Here is a 17,599-nt window from a genome sequence, read left to right on the forward strand (position 1 = left end):
CCCCATGCCTTGCTCTTATATTCATTGAACCACAGATGTTTGTGTGAATTAATTACAAAGGAAACTCAACTCTTGTTCCTTTTCCAAATGGTTTCCTTGTTTTTCCCGCTAGGCAATGCTCACAAACAAGTAAATCGACTTTTTCAATATTGCCCAATAAACCCTCTTTAGCTAATCTATTCATTCGTTGTTGGCCAATATAACCAAGTCTAGTATGCCATATATTCACATTATTATCATAAGATTCAGAAGATGCAAATAGGGAATAACAAATATTCACATTACTGTATTCAACATCCAATACAATAAAACCATCTAGGAAATGTCCTGAACTATAATAACTCGTACTTAAAAACAAGTCAACACTACTATTATGGAAATTCAAGCTAAAACCAAGTTTAACTAACACCAACACAGAAACAAAATTCTAACGAATTTATGGAGCATACAACACGTTATACAAGAACAAGGTGCGACCACCATGCATTTTTAATTGGCAGGTGCCAATCCCTTTGACTTCTGCTCTAAAGTTGTTCCCACATAAATCCATCTCGCTCCATGTGGAATTCATCGAAACTCTATGAAGGAATCTCTGTTCTTTGCTATATGGTATGTGGCTCCCGAGTTTACAGTCCACAAAGGATTAGATTCGGTCAGAAAAACTGAACTTGACACATAAGTAGTGCTCATATGAATAATAAGAGTGTCTACCTTTTTCAGCTCACCACGGTTGCAAGTAAAGTGACCCTTCTTGCCACAGTTAAAACATTTTACCCTTGAAATGTTCATCTTTTTGAAAGGACGCTTTCCGTTCTCCTATTAGTTGACTCTTGATTTCTTTCCTGAAGCACTTGCTCTCTTGACCTTCCACCTCTTGAACCCTCATAAGCGCTTGCGCTCGGAGCCAGAAGCCTCATGTGAGTTAGGACCAGCAAAATAGATGTCAGATTCTAGTTTAACCGCCAGGAGGCGATCCTCTTCCAGCTTAAGGTGGCATATTGCATTCTCAAAAGTTTTTATATTCTCATTATGGGTCAGGTGGACTTTCGTATGCTCCTGGCTTTAGGGTAGGGAATGGATAACTGCTTACACTTGCTGCATATCGGTTAGAACATGGCCAGCATCCTTGAGCTCACTAATCATGGTTGACACATGCCTCCTATGTTGTTTCATGGTCTAACCATGATGCTTCTTATATGAATCAAACCTAATTGTGAGTTTCCTCAGTTTAGTCACAGAAGTCTGACTAAACTTAGCTGCCGGTGCTATCCACATATCTTTGGCATTGTCAAAACGCCTGAACTTTCGCATGATGTCATTTTCCATGCTACTCAGCAACATAATGCGAGTAATAGAGTTCTTCTTTTTCCAAGTAGCAAATGCTTCTTTGTCTCTTATATGTTGTGCAGTATTCCCATCTTCAGGCTTTTCCATAACAAGGTTAAGAGCTTCCAGTACCTCTTGCTCGTCCAGTACAGGTTGGATTTTCATATTCCGGATTTCATAGTTATTTCTATTTAACTTTTCTCATTTGTTCAGTTCAGCAACTATGTTCTTTGATGCTGAAGCCATGGTATCTGAACATTTCAGACATATACGCACAAATTGTTAATGCCTCTTATTTATGCATCAGTTTTACACAAACTGATTACATTAATGAGTAATTTCACATAGGTTTAAGATTCGAAAGTTCACTTTGTTACACAAACTGATTACAAACCGTCTCCCTCCATTCTCTCTCTCTGTCTCTCTTCTCGCCCAAGAAACCTCACGCACTTCCACCGGCACCGTCTTCGTCATCACCGCCGATTACCGTTGATCGGAGCTCGGCCGTTCCTTCCCCTCCCCCTCTCTCGCGGCCGGAAATTCCAGCTCCTGCCATGGCCGCGACGATCGAGCTGAAGGACGAGGGCGAAGGGGAGCGCGTGGCGACCTCCGATTTCTTCTTCGCCCGGATTGGCGACCCGGTGCCGGTCAACTCCCCGGGGGGCGGCGGCGGCGGCGATGCTAGGCCGTACGGCCCCGGCCGCCTCCCGTCCCGGCCGCTCGCCGTCTCCGGGCCGTTAGACCTCATCTTCGTGGCCCACTCCTCTGGTGAGTTTGTAGACCTCGATATGTTTGTCCGATTGGCAGCCTATGGCGGTGCGATTTGGTGCTAATCGTGCTCTGGTCTGTAGGGTTTTGCGTCGCGCGGACCTGGAGTGTGATGGAGTCGGCGAAGAGGATTAAGGAGGGGTTGAGAGGTCGTTCCGTGCGGGACCTGAGCATCGTGAACGTACGCATGGGGCCTGTTGGCTTGCTCTCGCTTTCTCCTGATTCTTTGAGGCTTGCGGCTTCTACTGGGAGGATTGTTCACTTCTTCTCGGTTGAATCGTTTCTCAATAACGTTAGTTCAGACTCAGAGTCCCTTTTGTTAGATCATGCTATATGTTTATATGAGAAAATGGCTGAAACTTTGGGGCCCGAATTCCTTTTCCAATTGCACTCCCGACATGTGCAGATCCTTGAAAAAAAGTCGACTTTTTTCTCGTCATGTTGTGATTCTTTTCTGAGCATGTTCATTGAGAATTCTTGTTAGATGCTGACCGACGCCTATGTTGTTACATTCGGTTCGGATTAGGAATAGGTATAGCTGGCCCTGCGTTTTGGACATTTTCCTGTATATGCTCTTTTGGCTTTTGGGAATTGAGATATCTCTAGTTACGTTCGCTTTCGTTTTATATCTGCAAATGATTATAGGGTTCAAGTTATCCTCCCTTAGCAATGAGCTAAAATGACAGAATCATGAGCTAAAATGAAGTTGGTGGACGGTATCCTCCCTTAGCAATGAGCTACAGTCCTATAGACGTGGATGCTTAGTTGAGTTTTATTATCCTGGTCTAGCTGGAGCCTCGTTTTGTGGGACATAGACTAATGTTTCGTTAATAAATCTGATTTATTAGGTTGTACTTACATTGACAATTGTCAGCTTTGTGCATCTGATGCACTGCACATGTACAAAAATCCAAACCATATTTTGAAATAGGCGGTGATTGCTTGCAGTTTGCATTTTTATCCCCTTATTTATCTTTATTCTCCATAGGTTTTGCATGCAAATTATTTGCTAGGTCGACTTAAAACCAAGAAATTGAAACACCTTGACGTGGGGTTGGAAAGAGAAAGCTTCCTTTTATCCATTAACATCATGTGCAGTTCTTAAAATTCTGCATTTCAAATTATATCTGATGAAATTATGTTGTCTTTGACTCTTGTTCTTCTTTCATAAAGGAGTAATACATATACGCTTTTTGACTAGGGTTTGCTTCTAATTGAGCCCTTCAATTGTGCAGCAGGAACGATATCTTTTTTCCTGCTGATTAGGTGAAGGAAGTTCTCTAAAGGACATGAAGTGGCTAAAGAAGGGACATAATTCATACATTCTTCTGACAAGTCGCGGGAACCTGCATCTTCGGAGCATTAATGGACATTTAAAGTGTTTAATGGATAATGTTGATGCCGGTATGCCTTAAAAATCTTCATACTTCTTCACTTAGGCTCTGCTTATTATGAGTGGTAGTTTAAAACAAGTTTGTTTTGTAGAGACTTTCGTTGCTTGTCACCCTTGATTTCCATGCTGCTTCTTTGTTGCGGTATCAATTCATGCTCGAGAACATGGACTCTGTTTCAATATGTTCTTTTCTCCCCTTGAGTTTGAGAGACTCGCATATATACTGCTGATTATTTGTATTTAGGAGGATAGACTGAACTATACATAATATAAAAGCTGGTGCATCCATAGAGCGTTGATGAAAGTTTGAAAGTTCCACCGAATATAGCTTTTCTTATATGGCTGATAGAGTTGACGTGAAGATTACACTTGTCTTGCTCTATTAAATTAGCATGCTGTCTTCATTTGTATTGTGTGCTTATGGGAGATTGTTTAATCGGGATGGCTATCTGATCCAAGAAAGTTGGGTGCTGAAAGTTCCATGAGTGGATCGAATGCAGTGGATTGTTTTTCATATATAATTGTTGAAGGAGAAAATACTGACGTATCTATTTCTCATATTTACAATAGTTACAACAAGTCTCTATTTATACACAACAGGAACTAGTAAGAGATAAGTCCTATTTGAAAACTTATTTAATAGGTAGTTGGTAGGATGACAGCTAACACTAATTAATAGCTAATTAATAGCTATGACAGCTAAATAACACATTCCAACATGCTAATTAATAGCTATGACAGCTAAATAACAAATTCCAACACTCCCCCTCAAGCTGGCATGAAGATATCTTCCATAGACAGCTTGCTCACTAGATGGTCAAATTGTCTTCGTGCAAGGTCCCTTGGTCGAATGTCGCAGACTTGTTCATCACTTGAAATATACGGCATACAAATTAGCCCTCTATCAAGTTTTTCTTTGATGAAGTGTTTATCAACTTCCACATGCTTTGTTCGTTCATGTAACACAGGATTATGAGCAATAGCAATTGCTGCCTTATTATCGCAATACACTTTCATTGGTGTGGAGCTCAAAAATTGTAGTTCATCCAAGATGCCTTTAATCCACATAACTTCGCAAACACCATGTGCTACGGACCGAAACTCGCCTTCAAGCACTACTTCTTGCCACCACACTCGCTTTTTACTCTTCCAAGTGACTAAATTTCCACCAACAAACGTGCAATAGCCTCAAGTAGATCTCCTATCCATACCGCTCCATTAATCGCATCGGTGAACACCTCAATTTCCAGATGTCCATGTTTCTCAAACATTAGCCCCTTACCAGGACTTCCCTTCAGGTAGCGTAGAATTCTGTATACTGCTTCAAAATGCCTTGACCCTGGTGAGTGCATGAACTGACTAACCATACTTACGGAAAACGCTATGTCAGGTCGAGTGTGAGATAAGTAAATAAGTCGACCGACAAGCCTTTGATACCTTTCTCGGTCTATCACTTCTTCAGCCTTAGCTGGTTCAAGTTTCAGATTTGGCTCCACGGGTGTATCCGCTGCTTTACATCCTAACAAACCTGTCTCTTTGAGCAAATCAAGTGTGTATTTCCGTTGGTTTACGAATATGCCTTTCTTGGATCTTGCAAATTCTATTCCAAGGAAATATTTCAAAACACCCAAATCCTTAACTTCAAACTCCTCAGCCAGCTTCTTTCGCAAGCTTTCCAACTCAATTTTGTCATCACCGGTTAGTATTATATCATCAACATAGACAATTAGAATGGCACGCTTACCTTCCTTTGAGTGTTTATAGAATAGAGTGTGATCCCCTTGACTTTGGTGATAGCCGAACCTTTTAATCACTTTCCCGAACCGTTCAAACCACGCTCTTGGAGATTGTTTAAGTCCATACAATGACTTTTTCAATCTGCAGACTTTTCCTTCATTTTCTGCAAAACCTGGTGGCAAACTCATAAACACTTCCTCCTCCAAGTCACCATTCAAGAACGCATTCTTCACATCTAATTGGTATAAGGGCCAATCAAAAACAGCAGCCAAAGATAGTAAAATCCGAACAGAATTTATCTTGGCAACTGGGGCAAAAGTCTCTTGATAGTCAACTCCATAAGTCTGAGTGAACCCCTTTGCCACTAGCCTGGCTTTATACCGCTCAACACTCCCATCAGGTTTACATTTTATAGTAAATACCCATTTACAACCAACAATCTTTTTTTCTTCCGGTGTATCAACCAATTCCCATGTGCCATTCTTTGTAAGTGCCTGCATTTCATCCTCTACTGCCATCTTCCACTTTGGATCCTTCAAAGCGTCATGGATATTTCTAGGAATGGATATGTGAGACAAGTTTGACACAAACGCTTTATGATGATGAGACAATTTTTTGTACGACACATGTTTTGATATAGGATGCTGAGTACATGATCTAACCCCTTTTCTAAGAGCTATAGGCATATCAAGATTAGAAGTATTAATATCAGAATTTGAGACTGGAATGGAGGGAAAAAAAGTACTTCTAGGATCACCTGATGACGAAGGCAAGGAATCATCTCTCAGGGTTGCAGACAGATGAGGCTCCAAGACAAAGTTCTGATCAGCAACCTTTTGAAGAGTTTTTCTTCTAGTATAAACCTGAAGCTCGGGCTTGTTAATCACATTTTGAACTTTTTCTCCCCCTGTCTTTGACACATCAAGGTCTGGCAAAGGTTTTTCCGAAGACTCAGACAAAGGAGTGGGAAGAACAGGAGAGTTTGATTGCCACAAAATCTCTTCACTAACCTCAGCATTCTCCCCCTGAAGAGATGTGTTGGAAAAAAACGATTGCGACTCTAAGAATGTGACATCCATAGTGACATGAGTTTTGCCAGTATGTGGATTGTAACACTTGTAACCTCTTTGGTTAGGTGCATATCCTATAAACGCACACTTTTCAGCCCGAGGATCTAATTTAGATCGACACTGACTGGGGAGGTGGACAAATGCAGTGCAACCAAACACCCTTAGAGGAATATCAGAAAAAATACGGGCTGTGGGGTACACTTTTTTTAAGCAATCTAAGGGAGTAATGTAATTTAATACCCGAGTAGGCAGCCTATTAATTAGATAAGATGCTGTTAACACAGCTTCCCCCCATAAATATTTAGGCACAAACATTGAAAATCTAAGGGCACGAGATACTTCAAGGAGATGGTGATTTTTGCGTTCAGCAATGCCATTCTGTTGGGGTGTAATTCGGCAAGTGGACTGGTGAAAAATGCCTTTTTCTCTCAAAAAACTCCTCAAATACTGGTTATAGTATTCAGTACCATTATCGGTACGAAGAATTTTAATAGTAGTGCTGAATTGAGTCACAACCATTTGATAAAAAATTTTGAACAGAGACTCCACTTCAGACTTAGCACTCATCAAGTATGTCCAACATAAACGGGTATGATCATCTGTAAAGGTGACAAACCATCGTTTCCCAGTTTTTGTTGGCACGGGTGAAGGACCCCAAACATCACTATGGATTAAATAAAATGGTGATGATGCACGATACTGTTTTGGACTATAATGAGTACGATGACTTTTAGAAAAAACACAATTGTCACAATGTAGCGAAGAAATATCCACACCTTTGAACAAATGAGGAAACAAATATTTCAAGTAGCCAAAGCTAGGATGGCCTAATCTTTGGTGCCAAACCATTATTTTTTCTTGAAAAGAGGAAGAACTGAAAACAGAGGAAGAACTGAAAGTTCCAAACGCCTGAGCTTTTTTATCAAAGAAAAACTCTTCAAAATAGTAGAGACCATCCCTCATCCTAGCATTGCCAATCACCTTCCCCGAGATCTGATCCTGAAACTCACAATGGGAAGCAAAAAAGACAACACGACAGTTAGACTCTGAAAGTGGAATTGATCCTTTGCCTGCAATAGAATCTGAAAGTGTAATAGAATCTGAAAGTGTAATTGATCCTTTGCCTGCAATAGACGAAAAACTCCCATCGGCAACCCGAATTTTTTTGTTGCTGGGACAAGGAACATAAGATGTGAATAAATATGGAATATTAGTCATATGGTCAGATGCCCCTGAATCGATGATCCAAGGTACAGATTGCGAACAACAGGAGAGGGCTTTTAAATTTCTACCTTGGTAGGCAATCGAAGCAGTAGGATTACCCGATACAGACCTAGCTTGAAGTAGTTGCAAAAGATGGTCTAGTTGTTCTTTGCTTGAAGGGGATATGGTGGCCTCGTTAGCTGCAGGAGGCACATGCTGAGATGGTTCTTCTGACATAGTGATCAAATGATCAAAGAGAGAGACCAGAAATTTTTTTTTTTTTTGGGAGAGGCTGGTGGCTCTTCTTAGGAGAGAAGTGATGATGCAAAAGAGACCTGCTCTGATACCATGTTGAAGGAGAAAATACTGACGTATCTATTTCTCATATTTACAATAGTTACAACAAGTCTCTATTTATACACAACAGGAACTAGTAAGAGATAAGTCCTATTTGAAAACCTATTTAATAGGTAGTTGGTAGGATGACAGCTAACACTAATTAATAGCTAATTAATAGCTATGACAGCTAAATAACACATTCCAACATGCTAATTAATAGCTATGATAGCTAAATAACAAATTCCAACAATAATGTCTTCAAGTACATAAGAAATGTGCATGGAAAGAAAGAAGGAAGAACAAAAAAAACACATCAGAAGACTATAGAGTTTTAGAAACATGTCCAAAGCCGAATAGAGGAGCACAACACAGAAGTAGCCGAAGATTCAAGTACATCAGAAATGTCCAAGGAAAGAAAGAAAAAAAAACGAAAATAACCAAGGTTGCAGTAAACACTGCAATGACCTCTGGAGTGAATCTTGCTGTGGCTTTCACAAAATATTCTTGTAGAGTACCTTAACCATCATTTTTTGTCTAGCTTGGTGAAGCTCTTTCTGTTTAGTGTCTGCGATCTTGCTTTCTGTTGTATTACTTATTGTTGTTTGTTTGCATTGTGATTTGGTTTGATTTCTAGGGTTTTTGTTTAATATCAATTCATGCTCAAGAAAGTGGACTCTATTTCACTGTGTCCTTTCTCCCATTGGGTTTGAGAGACCAACTTAGCTATTGCTGATTATATGATTTTGAAGGATAAATTAATTGTACTTAGTACCAATGCTGTTGCATCTGTTGAGCCTTGACTTGAAAGTACCATTGAATAGCTTTTCTTACTTATAGAGTTGACGTGAAGCTCGCGTTCAGTCTTTCTTTTAAATTAGCATGCTGTCTTCATTTATATTCTTTGTTTATGGAGAGCATTCACCTGTGATGGTTACCTGATCCAACAAATTCTGCCGCTAAAAGTTCCATAATTGGATCAACCATAGTGTGTTGTTGATCAGTGTATTTGCATACACTGTGATGAGCTCTTGAATCTCGCTCTGTCTCACAAAGTATCCTTGTAAAGTACCTTAACCATTAATTATTGTCTAGTTTGGTAGTGTTCTTTCTAATTACTTTCTGCAATGCTACTTTATGCCGTATTACTTATTTGTTGCGCGATAATGCTGCTTGATTTGTGGTTCTCGTTTTATTTTAGTTTCAATTCATGCTCAAGAACATGGACTCTATTTCAATGTTTCATTTTCTCTCTTTGAATATGAGAGACCAACTTATCTAGTGCTGATTATTAGGATTTCAGAGGATGAACTAAACTATACATACTACGAATTGACGTGAAGCTTGCGCTTAGCTTTCTCTTAGCATGCTGTCCTCATTACATTGCGGGGTTCTGGTAGATCATTCAAATCTTGATGGTCATCTGATCCAAGAAATTCTCTTGCTAAAAGTTCCATAATCGGATCAAACATACAAACTTTCATCATTCTATTACCCATTCGTATTACAATGAGCTCTGGAACGAACTCTGCTCTGGCTTTCACAAAGTATGCTTATAGAGTACCTTAAACATCATGTTTTGTCTAGTTTGGTAAAGTTATTTCTGTTTACTTCTTTAATGCTGCTTTATGGTGTATTAATTATTTGTTTGGACGGTAATGCCTTAAAATGAACATGAAAAATTAGCATAGTCGTTCTCGTTATTCTTCATTCTCTGTTTACGCCTTTCTCCTTTCAGTTGACTGCAGTGCAAAAGAAGATTATATTGCTGTGGCAAGGAATGGCAGCCTAAGTATTCTTTCATCCAAATTAAATGAGAAGTTGCACATCGCATTGTCACTCCAACCACGGACAGGAGAGTCTGACGAATTTAGTGTGAAAGGTAAATCGACTATGATGTTCAAATTTAGATGTTTTGTCTGGCAATTTGCTTATAATTTGTTATCTGAAGGCATACCTTCCTATAACCCTGAGTAGAGGTTAGTTGGAAGATGATCATTTATGCTGTATCTTTCACTGAGATTAAATTTTGGATAAATAATAGGGTCCTTCAGATAAAGTTTGCTCCATATTTGCACGTGCAAGGGTTTGTTTATTTTCATATATGGATTCTACTCAGACTTGAATTCTTTCTAAGGAATAACTTTGGTCTTTAAGGTTTTTAATGCGGGTGAATTTGTGAACAGTGGATTCTCTCAAGTGGGTTCGTCCCGATTGCATCGTTCTAGGGTGCTTTCAACTTACCTCAAACGGCATGGAGGAAGGTTATCTTTTGCAAGTAATCAGGACCAGAGACGGCAAATTTTTTAATGTGGGCGAAACAATCCTTGACACAATTTTCACTATCAATTGTTTAATCTTCAAAAATATTTGGCAAATATTATCACTATCATCGTTATCATCATCATCATCATCATTAAGCAGCTAGAGAGGTTCATGAGCAATCTCCTTTAGTAACTAGAAAAGTTAATTTGTATACTCTTGTGTACTCAAAGAACAATTAACAAGTGACTTTTCTGAACTTGATTTCAGTATGATTTTGTGGTAATTGGCTTGGAATTGAAGTAGTTTTAGTCTCTACTTACTAAATCTGGTCGCACTGATCTGCCATGGTCCCTTAATTACCACATTGTCTTGTATTGTAAATTCTTGCTGTGATGGTTTCCAAATTCCTCTTGTAATTAAATTGTTTCGTGTGGAGTCCTGTGACATAGTTATTTTTTCTCTCGTGCCAGTCTTAACATTTATGTTCTAATCAAAATTGTACTGTTTGAAAATGTCATTGGTGACAAAAGAGAACTTTTTGGTGCACTTGCTGTCGTGGCTATACAAAGTTTCTACAAATATCTAAACGAGTCCATGGCTGCTAGATGTTGCAACTAGGATGTGAAGGAGAGGGCATATTCCTATGTCTCGATAGTTTTCCATTTTCATATGATGACATGCAAATGGTGGCTTGCCATTTGTTATATGTATAGCAACATATTTGAATGTGGGGATGCTGTTCCCGTTGAATGACGTCCTTAGGACTATGTTCAAAAATTTAAATTTACAATATGATGATTTAATTAGTCATTTTGGTAATATTCATTTCTGTAGGCTTCTTCTGAGGTGATACTGCAGTCCTTTTGTGATGTTTTCCCTGGAATTGTGGATGATATTATTCCCGCAGGATGTGGGCCGCATCTGTTCTTTAACTATTTGGAACAACGGTAATGTCCTAATTTTTACTTTCTCTCCATATTTTATTTCTTTTATTTGTCCTTGAGACTATTGCTTGCACCCCTTATCATATCTCGTTTGAGAGAGTCATAATTTTAGAATATTTCAATTTGTTTTTCTTTTGACTTGTGGCCATTTAATACGTGATTTTTTATCACTTGCGTCAGGTGCAAAGCCCTGATTTTGGTCTAATTATCTTATGTTGATACTTGTTAAAATTTGGTCTTCCATCATGGAAATAACCCAATTGGCAAATTAACACGAGTTGCATGCCTGTTCACAAATTTGAACTTCTTGCTTTGGTTCTAATAGCACATTGATCTCATGAGAAAGTTAAACTGACAGATTTCCTCTTTTTTCCTACTTATATAGATATTTGACTTTTGAAAATACCGTCAGAGATTAGCTACTGCATTTTTTCCTGCTGCAGTATCCACGGAAACCATATTGTATAGCAGATAAAGGCTAACCTCTTTTCTTCTTCTCATTTCAGCAAGCTTGCAATTGCAGCTAACCGACAAAATGTGGACCAGCACATTATCCTGTTCAGTTGGTCGCTTGGTGAGGAGATGAATGAAGCAGTACTTGTTGATATTGATCGAGATAACTGGCTTCCAAGAATTGAGCTTCAAGGTACATGAGGTTGTAGATGAACTTATATATAGACTTGCAAAATTTTTAATCATTTTCATTTAATACATTGTTTGTTAGTTAATCTATGTTTACATTCATTTTTCGGGAAGATTAGAGACGTATTCTGTCCATTCCTCCTTATCAGGGTTCTGAAAGTACTAATGTTTTCACGAGGACAAGAAAACTACATATTCTTGCACTTTTGCAATGTCTACTGTTTCAAGTATGTGGTTTATATTCTTGTTGATCAGACTCGGAGTGAATGGCGTTAGCGGAGGATTCCTATGAGATGATTGGATCTATCGTTTTCCTAGGTAGCTCTATGGTAGAGCTGTTGGTGCAGCATAGTGTATTGTAAGTTAAGCGTAAACAAAAAGATGGGGCAGTGGTACATTCATCATGCAGATGACAGTCTCCTGTTGCTTTTTGGTTTCTCTTCATGCATATTAATTTTCTTATTTGCTGTAAGTACCAATCTGTACTGAGGAGATTTAAAAATTCCATTATGGTCAGAAAATGGCGACGACAATTCAATCCTGGGGCTTTGCATTGACAAAGTATCCATGGATGAGAAAGTCAGAATTCAACTTGGAGTTGAGGAACAAAAGGACCTTTCGCCATTTTGCATCCTTTTTTGTCTTTCTCTTGAAGGAAAGCTCATTATGTTCAATGTTGCCTGGTATTCTCCTTTGCCCTCTCCTAGTTGCTTTGTTGATTGTGTTTTACCTTATTAAATCTGCTGTCAGCATGGTAGGCCTCTTCAGGTCACTTCTGCTACTGTGCCTGATGTGTTATTTCTTTGTAGTGTTGCAGAACAAACTGATTTTCCTGACACTGGCTGGCCGGCTGACGGGGAAGAGAATATTTCTGGAGTTGAAGCCCAAGAAGAAGTCAGTTCCACTGTTTCCTCAGGTTTGGGAGAGGTGATTTCACAGCAGGTTTCTACAGCTCATCAAATTCAGGACATCAACACAATAGGATACAACTTACCAAAAGATCGTGAGATTGCTGTTAAAGCTGACACAAAGTCTTTTGAGTCTGCAACAGCCAGACAAATAACTAATCAAACAGAGAGGAAAGAAGCTATAACCGGAAAATGGAATCTAAATTCATTTGCACATCCACAAGGATCTAATCTAATGGAGAAGGCTCTGGATGAAAAGCATTTAGTTGGCGCAGTTTCCACTCAGTCTCTCTTTCCAAGGCCCCAAAGCACATTTCTTGACCAATCAACATCGAAGCTCCCACTGCCTGAGGAAATACAGAACATCACAGAGAGCAACGAAGATTCTAAACAGATTGTAGGGGTTGGATCTAGTCCTTCATTTGTGGAAAAATTTAGAGTTAATTCCAGTACCACTGCTCAATTGATGCAAAATGATGTTCAGGCTGGTCAGAGAGTGGCAGCTGAAACAGCTTCACATGGTTTTCAGATATCTCCATCTCAGACATGGCTGAGTGGGAAAGGCACATCTTCAAAGAGCTTTGAATCAAGTTCTGCATTCACTTCAAATCAATTTGAAGGCAATAAGTTTCAAGCTGCCTTTGGTGTAGCTTCTTCCAATGTTCCAAGTACTCCTTTTGGAAATCCCATACCCAAAGAAGGTGCTGCCCCGCCTACTTCAGTCAACCTATCTGGTGTTCCAATCAAAGGTGGAGGACAGAGAGCTTCGAAGGAGTTCGGGATTATCGAGCCATTGCCTTCTATTCATAGCTCGCAGTTGCTGCAGGAAAGCTCTGCTTCGGGTTTACCATCTAGCCATCATTTGTATCCCTCCATGGATAACATAAAAAGTCTGCTCAAGACTGGGATGTCTAAGAAGGATCCAATCACATCAAAACAATCTGGCAATGTGAGATTCTTTTGTGATGACATAACCTCTTACCCATTACGTACTTAATCTTGGTTATGCAAAGTTTGTACATTTTGTGCATCTTCTTATCTTAACCAACAGTGCTTATCATGGGATTGATTGTTAAATATGGTGAATATAAATTCGCTTGCCATCTCTGTCATGATTTGACATAATTTTATTCTACTCATAGTTGATTTGTCACTTGAATACCTTAAGATTCTTTGTTTTTATTGCTACTTCATATGCTTATGACTTTGGGATTTTAGTCTTCCTGGTGTGGTGCAGGAAAGGGATTGTTCTGGATTTAGATGGTTTCTTGTTTATTAAGGACTAACTTTCATCGAATTTCCAGATCAAGGAGATGGTCAATGAACTGGACACACTTTTGGACTCTATAGTGCGGAAGGGTGGCTTTAAGGATGCATGTACTATCTCATTGAAAGGTCCAGTTGAAGAGATAGAAGACAGAATCGGGAATCTTTCTAGCCAATACATGATGTGGAAGGTATATGTCTAGGCCTCATATATTCCTTTGTGTTCACTTGCAGTTTCTCTTGTAGCTCAAAGTGCTTCATGTCTTGGAATTTTTTGTAAGGGTTGTCTTTTATTCAAAGTTCTGTGTCGCGTCCCTTCACTACTCTAGTATAATTCAGCTTATGTTCTTATGCATCTATGCTATGTCACTCTTCAGATGAAGTTTTTCTGATTGCTGGAAGCTTGGTAATTTTTTTGCGTCCTTTATCAATATAAGAAACAAGGACTCTGAGTTCCTTTCTGTCATGATATGGTAGATGCACGTATACTGAGGAGGTCACTTCTCGTTTTTCTATTAGCGCTTAAATTGCTTTTTTTTGTTCTCCATATCTGTCTCGTCATAGCTTCAGATGGTTGTAATCTACAATTATTTTGTACAGAGCTTTAATATGTTTTTTTAGTTCTTCCTAATTTCTCCCTTTTACTGTATATGTGGCTGTTTCTGATAATCTTGTTGTTTTTTTTTTTGGTAAGGTAATAAACCTGATAATCTTGTTGTTTTGCTCCTCTTTTATAGTAAATTTTGTACGTCTGATAATTTTGTTGTTTTGCTCCTCTTATATAGTAATTTATGTACGTTATATCTTTGGTTCCATCAACTTGCACTTATATATTACTTAGTTTTAGTGATTTGGACATTGTAGAGTATAGTGGAGGAACGACTTGAAGAAGTTCAAAGCCTACTTGACAACACCGTACAAGGTACTTTCAGTTTCAAGATTTTCTATAATTGGATGAATGTATGTAATTCATTTGGAAGCATCTATATATCATATTAAGGCTGTAGGTGAGTCACTGTTTTTGCCAATTTTATTCAACCAATTTGTTGTGTAGAAACGATATGCTGGTAAATAAAGTAAATTTCATCACAAGTGCAGAGTTAATTAACTATCTTCCTACTGAACTTTGTAGCCTAATTGTGTTTTTAGCCATTTATACTTTGTTTAACTGATGGAATATGTGCAACATTTAACCCTTTTTTTTGGGTCGAACAACTTTTCGCCCTTCATTTAGTGAAGTTCTGCTTCTGCTTTTCACTGGATTGTCTAAAGAAGGTAAGCTTATCGGCCATTTTTCACATGGCTTTCAGTTTTGGCAAGGAAAATGTATGTGGAAGGAATTGTTAAACAAGCCAAGGATGATCAATATTGGGAACTTTGGAATCGGCAGAAGTTGAGTACGGAACTGGAGATGAAGCAGCAACATATTTTGAAACTAAACCAGGTTAGGATCTCTTATGTATGTTGTTAATGTATATACTTCTGTTTGGATGAATTATACTGATTACGTGTTATATTCCAGGATCTGACTAATGAGCTGATTAAATTAGAAAGGCACTTCGATACTCTGGAACTTAACAAATTTGGTGACATAAGTGAAGCTCATGGAGGTCGAAGAGCTCTCCAAAATAGATACGAGCCTGCCAGGTTTGATTATATCTTGAGTTTGAGTTTAGCATATGGCCTTTCTCCTTTTGATGCCATTACTGCCATCCTATTAGAATTGCAATCTCATCTTATAGTTTCTTTGCAATCCCAAAAAATTGCTCAAACTGCCTGAGACTCTTCCACTGCTAGATTTTGCATAATTGAATATAGGCAGCCTTGCCACATTAGGCAGAGTTTGTCTGTTTCCATTATGTTTAATCTTTGTCTCAGCTTTGGTTGTGATGGAACAATTTTACCAGTGCACTCTGCTTATCATATTTGCTCTATGGCATGCTTTACACACATTTGAAGAAACTTGATGCACGATACATGGCTTATACTGTAATATGCAACACTAATTCAACCATTTTGCAGATCAATTCAATCCTTAAAAAGTTTATATAACACGATGACATCTCAAATAATGGCTGCCGAGCAACTTTCTGACTGTCTCTCAAGACAAATGTCAGTGTTGAGTATTGAGTCACCTTCAGTTAAGCAGAACGTTAAAAAGGAATTGTTTGATGAAATTGGCCTTGGATCTACTCCCAATTCGACCGCACCTAAGGGAAGCCCGTTTGGTGTTTCTTTTGGTAGTGCCGCAACAACCCCAACAAGCTATCCATTTGCTATGGCAGCACCTAGTGGAGAGCTGTTTCGCTCTGCTTCTTTCAATTTCCAGTCTCTACAATCTTCACAGCCATCACAACCACCAAATGCAAGTGCTTTCTCTGGAGCCTTTGGTACTCCAACAAATGCTCAAGTTCCCACTCAGAGTGGATTTGGTCAGCCATAACAGATTGGACCTGGTCAACCCGCTCTTGGATCAGTTCTTGGGACTTTTGGACAGTCGAGACAGATTGGCTCTGGTTTTGGAGGTGCTGGCTTTGCATCTTCTAGCAGTGTTGGTGGGGGTTTTGCCACTGCTAGTTCAACTGGTGGTTTTTCTTCCTCCGCCACTGCTGGTGGATTTGCAGGGGTTGGTTCTACTGGAGGTGGGTTTGCTGCTTTAGCATCTTCTGGCGGTGTTTTTGGTGGTATGGGTTCAGGCGGTGGTGGATTAGGTGGTGCAGCCTCAGCTGGTGGTGGATTTGGAGGATTTGCTGTGGCTGCTTCATCCGGTACTGGATTTGCAGTAGCTGCTCCTGGGGGAGGATTTTCGACTGGTGAGGGACTCTCTCTCTCTCTCTCTCTCTCTCTCTCTCTCTCTCTCTCTCTCCTTGCATTGGGTTGGGTATACTGTCTCCTCAACATAATACGTTGTATTGTGCAGGAGCTGGTTTTGGGGCGTTCGGCAGCCAACAAGGTGCAGGTGCCTTCTCTGCTTTTGGTGGTGGTGGAAATGCAAAACCACCTGAGCTTTTCACACAGATGAGAAATATAGTTTCAGCAGAGATCACGGGAACTTCAGAATGATATAATTACATAGGTTAGCAAAGTCAACTAATTATCTAGTGGCAGTACCTTCTCTTTTAATCCTGGCGCCACCAGACTAGTTCTCATGTACCACAATATGACAGCATGATGGTCTGCATATCTTTTGGCCGTGGCTTGCACTTGTTGTGAGTGCGCTTTCACTTGCGATTTTTCCTGTATAGCGGAAACATAGTTTTATAGGGATTGTTCTGGCAGGTATATTTATCGGTTAAAGACTGCAAACTTAATGTTACCCAAGGCAACGAAGTTTCTCTTCTTTTACAACCCTCCATGTCATGGGTTCTCAACTATATATATGATGCCCTGTTTTTCCTTTTTCTTTTTCAAAAATTGCGACGAGAATTTCATCGAATAATCAAGGAGATTGAGTAACGACTTGCTAATAGTTGCTCTACAGTAGATGAGATTGTATATTGCTGCAAAGACAGGCAAATTTATATGGATGGCTAATTACAGGAGGGAGTTCATGACTGATTTCATACAAGGACGACCAGCAAACTGTTGATACTATGTTAGAAGATTTCAAGCATCCAACATGTGTCGTGCTATGATCTGGTTGTTCAACCTGGTAACTGATCAAATCCTACTTGGGTTTGGATCCAAATTAGGTTTGAAACCCAAATTAGGTTTCAAGGCTTTGGGATATGGTAGATTGCT

General features: G+C 39.3%; 1 protein-coding gene across 1 annotated transcript; it reads left to right on the top strand.

The window, feature by feature from the left end:
• Positions 1-1,736: 1,736 nt before the first annotated feature.
• LOC115679365 (nuclear pore complex protein NUP214-like) lies at positions 1,737-17,206 on the top strand. Its single transcript, XM_056310818.1, is given in 15 exon segments — positions 1,737-2,094; positions 2,178-2,386; positions 3,330-3,498; positions 9,572-9,715; positions 10,020-10,144; positions 10,933-11,045; positions 11,549-11,688; positions 12,202-12,367; positions 12,494-13,541; positions 13,897-14,049; positions 14,723-14,780; positions 15,169-15,302; positions 15,381-15,505; positions 15,881-16,671; positions 16,779-17,206. Coding segments are annotated over 15 exon segments (3,732 nt in total). The 5' UTR covers positions 1,737-1,880; the 3' UTR covers positions 16,922-17,206.
• The last annotated feature ends 393 nt before the right edge of the window (positions 17,207-17,599 follow it).

Source organism: Syzygium oleosum, unplaced genomic scaffold (assembly GCF_021117445.2).
Source record: "Syzygium oleosum isolate NSW1041296 unplaced genomic scaffold, Sole_v2.1 Sole_v2.04, whole genome shotgun sequence".
NCBI classification, from domain to species: domain Eukaryota; kingdom Viridiplantae; phylum Streptophyta; class Magnoliopsida; order Myrtales; family Myrtaceae; genus Syzygium; species Syzygium oleosum.